General features: G+C 43.7%; 1 protein-coding gene across 2 annotated transcripts in view; it reads right to left on the reverse strand.

The window, feature by feature from the left end:
* LOC137421782 (protein argonaute-1) overlaps positions 1-16315 on the reverse strand; it is an 88673-nt gene that overhangs the window by 3563 nt on the left and 68795 nt on the right. The window contains exons 16-18 of one of the 2 annotated variants that reach the window (XM_068108177.2): positions 4990-5124; positions 4767-4868; positions 678-877 (exon numbers count right to left, since the gene is read on the reverse strand). In XM_068108177.2, the coding sequence (XP_067964278.1) occupies positions 678-877; positions 4767-4868; positions 4990-5124 (437 nt within the window). Of the gene's footprint in view, positions 1-636; positions 878-4766; positions 4869-4989; positions 5125-16315 lie in introns of both variants that reach the window. The other variant, XM_068108176.2, reaches the window with a different exon arrangement.

Genomic DNA, 16315 nt, shown 5'->3' on the forward strand with positions numbered 1-16315 from the left:
ATGGTGCACCCCCGCATACAGCTGGTGACACAATCACTTTCCTGCAGCAGCTCTTCAGAAACCGCCTCGTTTCCCCGGGTACCGCTTATGACTGGGCACTCCATAGCCCAGAATTGAACCCTCTGGACTACTGGTTCTGGGGGGTTCTGTCTACGTCAAGCACCCTGCCACACTGGATGATCTGAAGCAGGAGGTGTCAGACTACCTCCAGACAGTGCTACATGAGACCTACAGGAAAGTTGGACAGAACTTTGGAGTCAGGATCAAAACCTGTCTGAACCATGGAGGGGCACACATCGAGCTTCAATTACAAGGATTTTGTGTAAATGCCAATTTCAGACCTTGGCGTCTCACTAACTCTAGCAGAGACTTATTGCAAAAGCAATCAGTGATAGAAAATACCATGTCATAAGCTTTCAAGAAATGTTTTGTTCACATTCCTGAGGTTTCTGTTTCTTTGTAAATAAACGTTTAAAGTTGTATCACTCTTTTTGAAACACCCTGTATATTCCCAAGCACCGAGGGGATGGTTTTCAGTCGAGTCAAGTTAGGAAATAAAAGTGCACACATGCACACACTTGCAATAATTAGACGTGGATAGGTAGTCACAGATCAAGCCAAATTGCTAAATCTCACCCCGATTTTACCAAATGCAAACACATTTGGGACTTGCAGACCTGTCATGCTCCTTGTCCACGAGGTGGTAGCGTGCCCGGAAGGCGACGAGGCGAGCATAGTAGGCAGGCGCTGGGATGGAAACCGAGCGTGTGCAACGCACATACGTATGGCAGAGCTGGTAAGTGAGCACCTGCAACTCGTCCGCAGAAAAGCGATTGTCATCCCAGAGCACGTGGTAATGTGATGGGCGACTGGTACCCTGTAGTGGTGTGGTTAAAAAGTGGCGCCACCACAGAAAGGAAGTTATAATAATTGCTACCGAGGTAGTGCAAACATTTATGGTATACGGTAAACACCTGAGAAATTTTGCAATTTCACTCACAAGGGCTAATCTACTTATAGGGGTGGTTCATTTAGGTTAATGTGATCAGATCTTTTTCACTGAAACACCTGAGGAAATGCATAAAACAAAAGAATAACTACAGGTATAGTTAAGAATATAATCATTTTTGTATCCCTGCAAAATTAATCATTGTATTGATGACTCGTGGATTGTTGAACGAGTGATCTTTTATTGCTCAAGTTTATAATGTCATTATCATTTAGTAGGGGTGATTTACAAACTTTGGTTAGGGTGAAATATAATTTAGAGGTGTGTATATATTTGAAAAAAAAAAATGTTTGGATTATGGAATCACGTAACCAGCAACAAATTAAGTAAATTATTTGCTTGGTGCAATCACGCCAATTGGTTTGTGATGGGTGAGGTCACCTGTTGGCCGGCACCTGGGTTCCATAAGTGAATATGTTTGTATGATTGTCATTATAGTATGATTGTCACATGACACATCACATGACACATCACATCACATCACATCACATCACATCACACCATATCATGTGACAATCATACTATAATGCAGCGTATGTATGAATGTATGAATGTATTGTATTGTTACGTTTATGGAGGGTGAGGGGGTGGGAGGGGGGGGGGGTTTAGGTAAAAGGATCCCATAGGAAAGGTAGCACTGTATGATTATAGCATGGACCGTGGATGCGAAGGAGAAATCTCGATGTACTTAAGTAGGAAAACTGTAACTTAAGATTGTTTAAATGTTCTTCACATTGGGGTGAAGCAGTGCTAATTAGTGGTAGGGATTAAGGATAATTTTCCCCAGTGCGTGATTACCCCCCTGTAATCTTTCTCTTACGTTTTTGCACCACCTTTAAATTACATTTACCACAGCCGGCCATGAAAGCCACAAATAAATGACCACAACCACGCTGGCAAGAAGCCGAACAGAGCCGGTCGGGGCAGGCCCCGCTCATGAGTGAGGCGGGGAATTAGGGGGTGGAGAGGAAAGCCGGCAGGCTACGCCCTGAGGGACCCGATTGGCTTTTGAGGTGTGAAGAAGAAATCAGTCGATCTCCCTCTTAGAGCGGACAAGACGCTGGCCATTTTGGTGCAAGGTGTGCGTGCTTTTGGAGGATTTGCTGCGTTGGCATTTTGAGGGAGGTTTTGGCCCCGGTCTCTTTGAAGGGCGGAGGAGGCCGCCAGTGAGGCAGGGGGAGGCTGTGAGTGAGGCGGAGGAGGCCGCGAGCGATGAGGAGGAGGAAGTCTTAACCACTTGCCTGGACGTGCAGGTTTTCGTCAAGTGTCGCCCTCTGGAGCACTCCAGTGCGAGAGGCCTGAACTTGGCAATCGTCACCACTCGCTCAAGAGGGCCATTTGGGACGCAAAGCTAAGTGCCGGCACTAAAACGGGACATATTATTTTATTTTGTATTCCCCTGTGTGTTCATATTTGTGTCAGTGTGAGGAGACATCTCAGTTATGAAATTAATTTACCTTAGTTTTTATTTCGATATTTTCATTCCTTCATTTATTTACATTAAAATCGTTATTGTTGAATTTTCTTGGTCATGTTTGCATGTTTTGTGAGTTCTGGAATAAACCCGTGTTTTTTTGTCAGCTAAACGTCTCGCAGCCTTTCATCTCGCGCGCGACAGAACCGCCATTTTTGGCCTGATGCCTCAGGAGTAAAAAAAACAAACAAAAAAAAAAAAAACTGTGGCAATGTTAACCCTCTGGAGTCTTCAAGCCGATTCTATCGGCTTCACGAATGAATGAATGAATGAATGATCGTTTTCAGGCCATTTTTCCCCGCTAGAGCGGGGGTTAGCCTTGCGGGCCCCATGACAATCATGGTTCCCTGTTTGAGGCAATGTTTTTATGGCCGGATGCCCTTCCTGACGCCAACCCTTGGTCACCTCTTCGATGCGCAGGGATACGGTACGCAGGGATACGGCACCTATTCTAAACCGGGGTACACACCGGGATCATTCATCCCAGCAAGCTGGTACTCAATTTGCCGACCTCGGAAGGATGACAGGCTGAGTCAACCCCCCTGGCGTTAATTCAGCGATTGACCGGGATTCAAACCCAGGATCCTAGGATCCCAAGCCGGCACCCTAACCGCTAAGCCAACACCAGGCTTCACGCATGCGCCGAAATGTCTACAAGCCAAATTTATCGGCTCTAACCGCATTCAAATTTGAGATTAGAGACATTATTAGATTAGAGACATTAGAGACAAGATTAGAGACATTAGAGACAAGATTAGAGACAAGCCAATAGAATCGGCTTGTAGACTCCAGAGGGTTAAAAAAAAAAACAAGATATTATAGTTTTGCATCTTTAATTAATTTTCTGAAAGTTGGAGAATTTGTTTTTCACTTGGAAGTTGTGGGTTACGATGTGTAAATAAAGGTGAAAAGGTCTAATTTAATGCACTTTAATTCCAGACGATGGCAACAAATGGTGAAAAAATCGAAAGGGTGTGTCGACTTTCTAAGGCTGTATGTACGTATGTATCTGAAACTCCAAGGATTGCATTTTTTTAAAAGTAAAATGAGTACATGACTTTTTTGGGAAAACGTAAGCAAGAATTCAATTGTAAAGATATGTGTGCAATATAATAAAATATAAATAATTAAAATGTGCAATGAAAGCAATTAAATTTGAAACTAATTAAATAATCCAACCATCACAGTACATGGTTATACAAGCTGCCTCGGTGGCATAATGGTTAGAATGTCCGTTCTGAGTCTGGGAGGTCGGTGGTTCAAACCCCATTTGAGTCATACCAAAGGCTTATTAAAATGGTACCTGCTGCTTTCTTGCTTGACGTTCAGCACTTAAAAAGAGATAGAGCACAGATAAACAACCATAGGTTGGTGATAATAGTGCAGGCTTTGATGGGCCTAATGGCTTCCTCCTGCATCAAAAGTTCCTTGTAAGGGAATATAATTATTATTATAACATAAATTTCAGCATTGAAACAAAAGAGTGGCAATTTCAAAATGGTTAATCATAAATGTTGTGTTCCTGGATGCAGAGCACTCACAAAAATATAGGAAATACGAGAAATATCAGTCCATGAGATGTATCTATTTCCACACCATTTCCTATTAATACAAGTCAGCAGCAGCTGTGCATAACACACACACACCTCCTGTTTGCGGATGTAGAACCAAAAATTTCGTACAATTTATCTTGTGGTCCCATAAACAAATATGCAAGATATTGTTACGTAGAAGGGTGGGTGAGAGGGGAACGGGCGAGGGGGTGGGACCATAGCTAAACTGTCAATTGTACTGTGGTCCATTTGTTTCCAGTAGGTTAGATTGCCATGTAACAGGGACCTATCAGAGTAAGTTGTTCGTTAAAATGTGACACTGAGGAGGCAGCCTATGTAATTTGTAGACAGGCAAGACAGACCTTGTTTGTGCGTGGGGCTAGGTAGAGATTTTCCATGACAGAGGCACATACATGTGTCACATGTGATACCACGCCAATCACGCTCTGTCTGGCCAGTGTGTCAGCCATGGTGGTGCAATGTGCTGTGGATCCGGAAAAGTCGATGTACATTTATTTATATCGGGGCCACCCAAAGGTGAATGTCACGCCATGATGAATGTCACGATCTTGGTTGTTGCAATGCCTACATGGATACCATTTGTTCTTGCAATGCTTACATTGAAACAAAGTTTTCCAGGGCAACACCCTCATTTTCTCCCCATCTGATGTGCATGACAAATTGAAAATTGGGCCTTATCAAAGCAAGCTGACACTCTGCGAAATTTCACCTGAATGCCAGCATGGCTGCAGAGGTAAAAGTCAAACTCGCTGGGGTGTGTAATGCGAGTGTCCACTGCCGTGCCTGCTGGAATATTTCCGCTCTTTCCGATCTACAAAAACAGCATGCGTGCACACACCATGACATCATCCAGAACCCAAATAGGTTGCCAGGTACATTCTCACAACTTTATATAGCTCACAGGAGGATGCGGCACACAAATATACTCATACCCGCTCATTATGGTCGGCACAGAAAAGACGAGTGTGGTGTCTCTTCTGCACAGCCACGTATGTGATACCGGGCTGGTAGTCCTTCTCAAGCTTGATACATGCATCTCGGATCGCAAGCAGTTCGTGGAAGAGCACCTGTACAGGATTTAATAAAGTAGGGCAGTTACAAATGATGCTGACGCTCCGATTCCTCCTTGTGTAGTAAACCGTTTGAAACTCTTACTTGCATGTATGGCATGAGACAGTATAATAGATACATTTATACGATTTGCAATGGAATAGCAAGATAGCAGAGACACAATGATAGGGCAGCAGCTAGAGCAAAGTCGATGGTACGCCATCGCAAATCCCCACACTTTCCACCGAAAACAAAGTTGAAAGATGGATGGCAGAAAGTTTCACCAGGGTTGAACAAATATCAAATTTGGAGTTAAAACATCCTCTGTTTTGTGAACTTTCACGAACCAGGTGAGGGAGCAGGGGGTCAAATCCAAAGAAATCGTCATATATTTCATGCGTCCCCAATGTTGAGTACATATACAAAGTTTCAAGTTGGAATAATTATCCAGAAAGTGAGAATGGAAATGCAAAGATACAAAGGGAAACCTAAAACCAGGAAGGCATAGGGTCCAACATGCTTGTACTGCATTAATACCTTATCGATTTACTGATACCCTAAATACTTAAATCCCATTGTTTATCATGTCTAATTGAGGTTACATCCACATACATTTTCAAAATCAGCTTGTATATCCCACTTGCAGCGAGGTAGCTTAGTGAAATGATCATAACCTGCCGACCAAAAGTCCCATCATTTCACCAAAACATCATATGGGATCATACTTTCAGAAAATCCTCGGCTGCAAAAATATGAATAAAAAAACCCGTTGGAGGCCATAATGACGTCATTAAACCAGGTTAACATAGAAAATATACAGTCGTGGCCAAAAATATTGGCACCCTTGCACTTTTTTCAAATAATGCACCATTTCTTCCAGAAAACTGTTGAAATAAAAAATATTTTGGTATCCACATTTCTTTGGTTTGCAGTGGAACAAAACAAAAAAAAGGTTTAAAAATTACTAAATCTAAGCTTATTCCACACAGAAATCCTAAAATGGCCGGGACAATATTATTGGCACCTTTTTGAAGTTGTTAGAAATAATTAGATTTCAAGCAGGTGATTCTGCTTTACTTTGGAATTGAACTCACCTATGGTGAGTTGCAGGTGCCTGCAATATAAAAATCACTCATTCAACCAGTTTGAAGATTGAAAAGGAGTCATTCTGCTGTTTTGTGTCACTGTGTGTACCGCAATGAGCATGGAGAAAAGAAAGAAAACCAGAGAATTGTCTGAGGATGTCAGACACAAGATTGTAGCCAAGCATGGACAATCTCAAAGCTACAAGTCCATCTCTGGAGACCTTAATGTTCCTGTGTCCACCACACGCAATGTTATCAGGAAGTTTAAGGCCCATGGCACTGTAGCCAACCTCCCTGAATGTGGCTGCAAGAGAAAACTTGATCGAAGATTGCAGTAAAGGATTGTTCGAATGGTGGAGAAAGCACCTCGATCAACTACCAAACAGATTCAAGCTGACCTTCAGACACAAGGTACGACAGTTTAAACTCACACCATTTCTCACCAACTCAATGAAAGGGGGTTCTATGGTAGGAGACCCAGGAGGACCCCACTGTTGAGAAAGAGACATAAGAAAGCCCGACTACAGTTTTCCAAAACACACCTGAACAAGCCAAATCCTTCTGTGAGAATGTCCTGTGGACAGATGAGACCAAATTAGAACTTTTTGGTAAAGCACATTGTATTGAAATGATGTAATGTCTCGAAAGGATGTCATGTCCCGCTCGGTGTGGAGAGCTGAGCGACCATGAAGGGATGACCTTGAAGGGGTGATATAAATGATGGGGCTGCTTCGGGGGATGTAGTTCGACAGTATCATGCAACTCTTGTGGCGCTGTTGCTACGCTATATTCGGTATGTGCTCCACTGCTTGCGCAAGTTTAAGTTGAGACATGTATTGGTCGTTATCTTTATTTGAGCTTATGATGTTTTTCTTTACATTGTAGGATTACTCCAGATCTAGTTCAATAAAGCCTTATATTCTGGAAGAGGTTTGAGTTTGATTCTATAACACACATCATCTCTATGTTTATGGAAAACAAAATGAAGCCTTCAAATAAAAGAACACCTTCCCTACGGTCAAACATGAAGGAGGTTCAGTGATGCTTTGGGGTTGCTGTGCTGCCTCTGGCACTGGATGCCTTGAATGTGTGCATGGCATCATGAAATCAGGAGATTACCAAGATATTTTGTAGCGCAATGTTCAACCCAGTGTCAAAGCTGGGTCTCTGTCAAAGGTCATGGGTCTTCCAGCAGGACAATGACCCCAAACACACTTCAAAAAGCACCCAGGAATGGTTCAAGAAACGCTGGACTGTTTTGAAGTGGCCAGCAATGAGTCCAGATCTAAATCCCATTGAACACCTGTGGGGAGATCTGAAAACAGCATTTGGGAGAAGGCACCCTTCAAATCTGAGAGAACTGGAGCAGTTTGCACAAGAAGAGTGGGCCAAACTGCCAGTAGAGAGGTGTAGGAAGCTCATTCATGGCTATAGAAAGTGCTTGACTGCAGTTATTTTGTACAAAGGCCGTGCTACCAAATATTAAGTCGAGGGTGTCAATAATTTTGTCAATGCAATTTCTTTTTATTTTCTGATTTAAAAGGATATATTAAGTTCTGAATCAAAAACAAAGGTTCTGTAATATTAACAGTGAAATAAAGAATTGTGGATACCAAATACTTTTTGTCAATTTCAACTTATTTTTAGAGAAAATTGTGAGTTATTTGAAAAAAGTACAAGGGTGCCAATATTTTTGGCCACAACTGTATAAAATGATAAGCATTTTTCTTCAATTCACAAGTATGATTTTCAGTGTCAAAAATAGAATTTAAAAACAATAAAAATAAACCTCTTCCGGAAGTGGTCAAAGGTGGTGGAACGTCTTCTTCCTCCTTCAATGAACATGGGAATATTTATTGATTGGGGAAAAAAAAACAAAAAACTTAATCCCGTAATCCATTTGATTAATAACATCTTCTAAGATAACTCTTTTACAATGTCTCTCAGCCAATCTACAGTGCAGTACATTTCTTTAAGTGCGTAGCAAAGTACAGTTAGTTCTTTTCGTGAATTTGCCATCTCCAAATTTGGTACTTTCATGACATATTCTGGAATCTCTATAATAATAATAATAATAATAATAATAATAATAATAATAATAATAAATCTTTATTGTCCCATATTCAGGGAAATTATTCTTTGGTGACACCGTAAGTTGACCATCATTAAAACATAAAACACAAAGGAAATAAGAAAACGAAATAAAAATATATCAAATAAATATAAAATATGGAAGATGGACTAAACAGCAAAATGGCTAGGAATTTGAATTTAGGATTTGAATTGCACATGGTACAAATGACCTTTTGAAAATGTTCTTCTTCATCCTCCTTACACGAAAGCGTCTCCCTGATGGCAGTTTTTCAAAAAGTCCGTTCAAGAAATGACTTTCATCAGTACACACCTGCAGTATAGAGACTCCAGACTGGTTGAAGGCCCACCCACTTTAAATGCCAGTGTAATGACCTTTCTCAATCGTGACTTATTCCGCACATTAAGATAACTGTACCAGGAAATCAAATTAAATGACAAAACACTGATCAGTAAGGAATTTGTCAGCATCCGCATCACACGTGAGCTAACACCAAATGAATTCAACTTCCTGAGAAGATACAATCTTTGCAATGACTTCTTGTACACAGCATCAGTATTTCCATCAAAAGTTAACTTGTTATCAATAATGGTGCCCAGGTATTTAAATTTGCTAACAATTTCCACCTTATCACCATTTATGGTTACAGGCTCATGATTGTGACCTTTCCGAAAGTCCAAAATCATCTCTTTAGTTTTGCACACATTCAGAGTAAGACGAAAGTCCTCATACCACTTGTTCAATGTGTCAATCTCATCGATGTACGATACAAAGGATGATTGATCGGAAAGACAGCCAACAATGGAGGTATTGACTGCGTACTTAATAAAGTTACAAACTTCTTCAAGAGCCACGCATCCATTGGTGTACAAACTGAACAGTAGAGGTGACAATACACCACCTTGTGGAGCACCAGTATTCAAGATTGATAACTTTGATAAGCTACCATTCACTCTCACCTGCTGAGGACGGTCTCGTAAGAAGCTTTCCACCCAGAGTATGATATGGAGGTTCAGGCACAGGTTACTCAACACTTTCAGAAGGGTAAATGGTTGCATAGTGTTAAAGGCTGATGAGAAATCAATAAATAACACACGGAGATATGGAGATTATCTGTCTTGTAAGTTCTGAAAACGCTCAAGAATACAAGGTATGGCTTTTAAAACGCTGTGAGTTGAGACGAGGAATATAGAGAAGTGGCATTAACAACGTGACGACAAATTTGCGAAACGACGCAAAAGGGGACGACGTAACCCAGGGTATTACTGTATATACAAACAAATGCTGATATAATTTTCAACGCAAACAACATACTGAATAACAGAATTATTACCTCTGCCACCGAAGGTGAATGGAGGCTGTGTTTGTTTTCCTGTCTGTCTGTGAGCAGGACATCTCAAAAAGTTATGGATGGATTTGTACAAAACTGTAGACAAATTTTTTTTATTTTTTTTTGTATACAAGATCGAGGCTTGTGAAAGAGCTAACATTAATCACACAAAAAGTCAAACCGACACATAAAACACAAAATAAGGGGAGCGGTAGACAAGATGGGGAGTGAGGGGGAAGGACACAAACACAACATTTGAGAGCAGGCACATCGGGAGAAATGTGGGAGGGAGAAGGCTTGGGGGGAGGTGGGAGAGGTATAAAACATATGAACACTGCAAGGACTTCCAGGAAAGAAGTTGGAATTTCAAAAAACTATCTGGGGTGAATTAGCAGGGGTAGAAAAGATCAAGGTTTTGGATGGGGGAAGATAAGAGATGGTGGTGAACAGCTGTTTTAAAGACCTGGAGGGAGGAGTGCGATTGAAGAGAGTGAGGGAGTTTGTTCCAGAGGCGGGAGAAAAGAGGAATGAAGGAGTGAAGGTGAGCACAAAATGTATATATATATATAAAATATACACGACATGACCAAAATTATGTGGACACCCCAACACACATCACACATCTCATTCCAAAATCATGGGCATTAATATGGAGTTGGTCCCCCCCCCTTTGTTGCTATAACAGCCTCCACTCTTCTGGGAAGGCTTTCCACTGGATGTTGGAACATTGCTACAGGGATTTGCTTCCATTCAGCCACAAGAGCTTAGTGAGGTCGGGCACTGATGTTGGGCGATTAGGCCTGGCTCGCAGTTGGCATTTCAGTTCATCCCAAATGTGTTCGATGGGGTTGCGGTCAGGGCTTCTGTGCAGGCCAATCAAATTCTTCCACACCAATCTCGACAAACCATTTCTGTATGGACTTCGCTTTGTGCATGGGGGCCTGGTCATGCTGAAACAGGAAAGGGCCTTCCCCAAACTGTTGCCACAAAGTTGGAAGCACACAATCGTCGAGAATGTCATTGTATGCTATTGCGTTAAGATTTCCCTTCACTGAAACTAAGGGGACTAGCCCGAACCATGAAAAACAGCCTCAGACCATTATTCCTCCTCCACAAAACTTTACAGTTGGCACTATGCATTCGGGCGGGTAGCGTTCTCCTGGCATCCGCCAAACCCAGATTCGTCCATCGGACTGCCAGATGGTGAAGCGTGATTCATTACTCCAGATAATGCGTTTCCATTGCTTCAGAGTCCAATGGTGGCGAGCTTTACACCACTCCAGCCAACGCTTGGCATTGCGCATGGGTGTTGGGCTAGCGGCTAGGGTGCCAGCTTAGGATCCTGGGTTCGAATCCCGGTCGATCGCTGAATTAACGCCAGGGGGGTTGACTCAGCCTGTCATCCTTCCGAGCACGGCTAATTGAGTACCAGTTCACTGGTAATTCCGTGTGTGTCGTAAAAAGGCGACAAACAGGGTTGGCGGCAGGAAGGGCATCCGGCCGTAAAACATTGCTTCAAAAAGGGGACCAACAAAAACAACAACAACCACGGTGCCCGAAAAAGGCCAACCCCCGCTTTGCGGGGAAAAATGGCCTCTAAAGGTGGTTATATATATATATATATATATATATATATATATATATATATATATATATATATATATATATATATATATATACCAATGAAACTTCAGTGCATCATGAATTTTGTTTTTGCAATTTTGACTTACATTGGCTGCCATTTTCTTTGACATCATACACTTCAAACATTATCTTCTCCAGAACCGCTGAACGGATCAATGCGAAATTTTACAAATGTTATCACCTAACCGTGGGGATAAAAGTTGAGAAAAAAGCATCATCGGTCACGTGGTTTGGCAGCCATATTGGATTTGAAGATAAAAAACCTATTTCTCTGAAACCGCTTTTCCGATTGATACAATACTTGAAACATGTTTACATTCCGATGGGAAAAAATATTTGCAAACTATGACATCACCAGTCATGTGATTTGGCCGCCATCTTGGATTCAAGGAAAACCTTTAAACATCTTTTTCTCCAGAACCGCTGAACGGATCAATATGAAATTTCATATGTATGATCAACTCCCCATGTGGAAAAACTATGACTATGAACTATGACATCATCAGTCACGTGGTATGGTGGCCATTTTGCCTGGAAGCCTATAATCACTGCTCGCAGTTCTCGTTGTTTTTGGAATCAAATTGCCTAAATGTGGAAAGTCATTGTGGATTTCAAAACGGTTGTGGAACAGAGCACGTTTCTCGACATCCACTCTTTCAAACAACAAAGTGCTTGGCGAATGAACATCATATTCCGCTTTCTGGCGTTCATAAACATGGATGGATACATTGATTGTTCCCATTGTAGCACCTGTCAGAAGAAGGCATCTGAAAGCCTATGCAGTCCTATTACAGATCAGGCATTTAGTTATTTTTAGTGCAGTTATTTTAAAATGTTACTGAATTGAGAATTATAGAATCTTAATCAGTGAATATCGGCTTTAAAGAGGTAATGGCACAAGTACTCCTGGACAACAAGGCATTGTGGCATAAAACATGCTACCAGGAATTTCATAATTCAATGTTGGAACGTGCTCGAGCAAAAAGGTGAAAGGAATCAGATTTGGATGATCAGCATCGTCCTAAGCGTCAGGCACCTGCAGGGAGCAAGAACCTGTGTATTTTCTGTGAGGAAGTTAGTGCAGAAAGACTTTGTGATTCACTACTTTTATATGATATTGTTGCGGTTTTGGGAAACCACTAAAAGGTAATGGCAACCACCATACAGGTCCCTTAGAATAATTATTTAATAGCAGACCATTATCTTAGTCCCTTTCCTTATTTTGGGTTATTATGTCATTATGCATTGGGGAAAGGAAAGATAGGTCCTCCACTCATCTCACTATAATTCACCAAATGACATCACCACTCTGACTCTCCAAATGACTTTCACTCACCCTCTGCAAATGTCCGTCCGTCTGTCCGTTTGAAGGTACCGCAAAAATGGCTGAACCGATCGCAACAATATTTTTGGGATAGTAATCCTAGGGCCCCCTGAAGTAAAATAGGTTATATTGTTTTTCAAATTTTACCAATTTTCCAGTTTTTCCAAACACGATGGAATAATATTTACCGATATGAACAGTGATGTACTTTTGTTGAAATTCTACGTACCAGGAGAGAGTAGATCGACTCCTGACGAACTCTTCCTATATAAACGTGCGGCTCCGAAGTAACAAGGCAGCATGTGCAAAGCGACTGAGAAACAGGTGTAGCGGCCGCTTCCATGTTACAGATTTGGCACGCACTCTTCACACATAAACGTGCGACTGAGAAAGACGTGTAGCGGCCGCTTACGTTTAGCAGAATTCAATCTTTTTTCAAAATGGGTGTCACGTACTATTTCGATTTTGATGATTTGTGTGTGATATGATTCAACGGATGTTTATATGAATAGTTTCAAATAAAAAAAGCCTTCAATTTCTGATATTTTGCCTTTTCATTTGGGCTTCCCAATTGAAGCCCCGCCCATAGGGCGGGTACCGTTGCTAGTAAGGGATAATTTACCAGGCAATGCACGAGGCTCAAAGGCACACCAAGGTGTCCAGGCTCAGAAACCCACCAATCAGGGCCTGAGTAACTTTGGGGGAGTTTGTGGGGCGGAGTAACGGGCTCCACCAATAGGGAGCCAGGACACCTCCAAGATCCCACCCCTCTCCCCCCATCCTTGGCGAGGGTAAACAAAGGGAGATTGAACACGTTTTTGCACTCTTGTTTTTTGGACATTGTGGACCTAACACCTACCTGTATGGTCTCTCCCTCTCTGCCGGGTTCACTCACCCTCTGCACGTGTGCATCCGTTCTAGGCCAGACTCTCTCACAGGCCTCTACACGTGTGATTAGACTCCCTTGGTTGCTGGACTTTGTTCCCTCTGCACGTGTGCATGTTTTTCACACTCTTCGGCCTGTGACATTGTTGATCTTGCCACTGAGCACTTGTGCTCCACTCTTGGGCCTGGATTGTTGACATAGCACATGTGGTTCTCTCTTGGCCTGGGTCACTCTGCCGTGCTGACGATCGACCTCACCTGCCTATCCCTGCTGGGATCGCCATTACCTGTTCGTGCTGCTCGGTGGCGACACCGGGGCAGATGCGTCGTGAGGAGAGGCATCCAGAGCATCGTCGCCTTTGTGCTATTAGGTTTCCAACGTTTGTTCGTTCCACTCCCTCTACCCCATGAAGAATGTGTGCTGGACCCATGTAGTGTTTATTTGTAGTAATTGTAGTAAGGCGTCCAATAAGCTAAGTTTCTGCCTTTTGTCCCTTTTCTTTCCTCTTGAATAATTACACTGTAAATATTTCTAAATAAATCAAATCGTTAAAACGTTTTCCTTTTCTCTCTGTCCGTGAATGTCTTTTCCTCCATTGATCCGCCATTGCCCGCACCCAGGTTAACAATCGGCCGTAAGGGAATTAGCATTACCCCGGTTTCCAACAGTTATACTCGGCCATATAAATTGGTGTACCGCCGGAGGGTACGGTGCGTTCTCCGATTGGGACCTTCACGTGGTACAGGTAAGCAATCGCGCGACGGATCAATCGGCGTCGGATCAATCAGCGTTCGTAGTTGCTGATTAGCAACCTGCTAAGTTATCCCTGGTGTTGGGCTAGCGGCTAGGGTGCCGGCTTAGGATCCTAGGATCCTGGGTTCGAATCCCGGTCAATCGCTGAATTAACGCCAGGGGGGTTGACTCAGCCTGTCATCCTTCCGAGGTCGGCAAATTGAGTACCAGTTCACTGGTAATTCCCTGCTCGTCGTTAAAGGCGGCAAAAAGGGTTGGCGTCAGGAAGGGCATCCGGCCGTAAAACATTGCTTCAAAAAGGGGACCGAAAAACAACAACAACCACAGTTCCCGAAAAAGGCCAACCCCCGCTTGCGGGGAAAAATGGCCTCTAAAGGTGGTTTTTTTTTTTTTTTTTTTAAGCATGAAATTATTCGTCCGCAGCAGCCCCAGGTCCGGTGAATTCGGGAAGGAACGGAGGTTAACCTCCTCATAGTAAACCCGAACCCCGGGCCGTAACATATTCGGTGTTCAGGAGCGGGATTCCTGTCCGAGCACCACAACACATTGGTCCCGGGAGTGGGATTCCGCTCCAGCCACCGTAACAATATTGTTATGTCGGTGGGGTAGAGATACTTTAGACCAGGTAGAGTTGTGTAGGTATCATGCTCCGGCTGTCGTGAAGAAGAGGAACCACCACCATGTAATAAGTAGAGGACCTGTTTAGCCCGGATGTCGGATAAGTTGTATATCTGTCCCCGTCATGAGGGGGCAAGGCATGTTAACTAGCTAAGGGAATAAGGATAAATTATCGCTTGTACGTCTTACCCTTGGCAATTTATCCTTTGTCCCTTATGGCACCGCAACATAGACACTAGTGAGAAAGTGCCCATTAAACCACACTTAATAATAAAAACCAACCTGAAGCCAGGCATCAAGCACGATGGCTAACAATCCCGCCTGGCAGGCACACATCGCTTGGGCAGGCCGAGAGCCACGCCCTGGACAGTGATTGGGCGGGAGTTGACCAACATGAAGGCCGGGGTAAGAAGGGACTCGCTGATTGGCCAGGGCGGAGCAAGAAGGCACTCACTGATTGGTGAAAGAAGGGCGAGCAAGAAGCGGCGCGCTGACTGTTGTAGAGCTGAGCATGCAGTGGTGGCCTGTGGGCTGATTGGGGGAGAGTCACAGATGACGTCACGAGCCGGCCGATAAAAGAACGTGCTGACCAACATCTTACCCCCTTGGAATCGGACTCTGGTGAAAGACGGTTGAACGCTGACGATTCTTCCCCCTCTTGACGTTCTGGACCTCGGTTCTGGCGGAAGCGGTTGTGGGCTGGCATCGTATCCTTGTTCCCCTGTTCGTCTGAGGTGAGAAGGAAGAGCCGCAGACGGAGAGCTGCAGTTTTGCCGGGCAGAAACGACGCATGGACGAACGCTCGGGAGGCCTTCATCGAGGCCAAGTGAGGCCTGTTTCGCGCCAACACGCACGCAACGCTACCAGCGCCCCGGACCAGTTCGCAGACCCTGACGAGGTTCAAGCCGATTGAGCTAAATGCAAATAACCACACGTTTTTATTTTCCAGGTTATCCTTCCCTTCGTCTGTGTTTCTAAGTTTGGTGAGGGAGCACTCCATGCTCCATTTAGGACTTTAATTATAGTCGCGCTTTTCTTTGTCCCGGCATTCCGTGACCACAACATGTAGCCTCGCTTAGTTAGCTATTTATTATTAAATGTGAAGTATAGTCTCCTTCCCAGTGTTAGTATGCGTTGAGGCAGGTAGAGTAATGGTAGGCCTCATTGCAGCCTGAAGTGCCGTGTCATGGGCCTAGGACAAGTCTTGCAGGCCCGAAGGAGGAGCTGGAGGGCGTGGCCGGAGAGCAGCGAGCAGTCAATGGGAGCTGAAGGGAGTGGCCAAGGGTGACCAATAAGGGGCTGTCATGACACGTGACCCAAGGCGGCCAATGTAGGCCCGTGGAACATTCGAGTGGGGCTCCGGGGGGGCTATAAAACCTGGCCCGGACCCCCGCTCTCTCTCTCTCTCTGGATTCTCTGGCCCGGGACTCTGAACGCTCTCTCTGCCCCGTCGCTCTCTCTGCCTGGACTCCCTGC

Source organism: Myxine glutinosa, chromosome 2, assembly GCF_964187855.1.
Source record: "Myxine glutinosa chromosome 2, kmMyxGlut1.1, whole genome shotgun sequence".
Classification (NCBI taxonomy): domain Eukaryota; kingdom Metazoa; phylum Chordata; class Myxini; order Myxiniformes; family Myxinidae; genus Myxine; species Myxine glutinosa.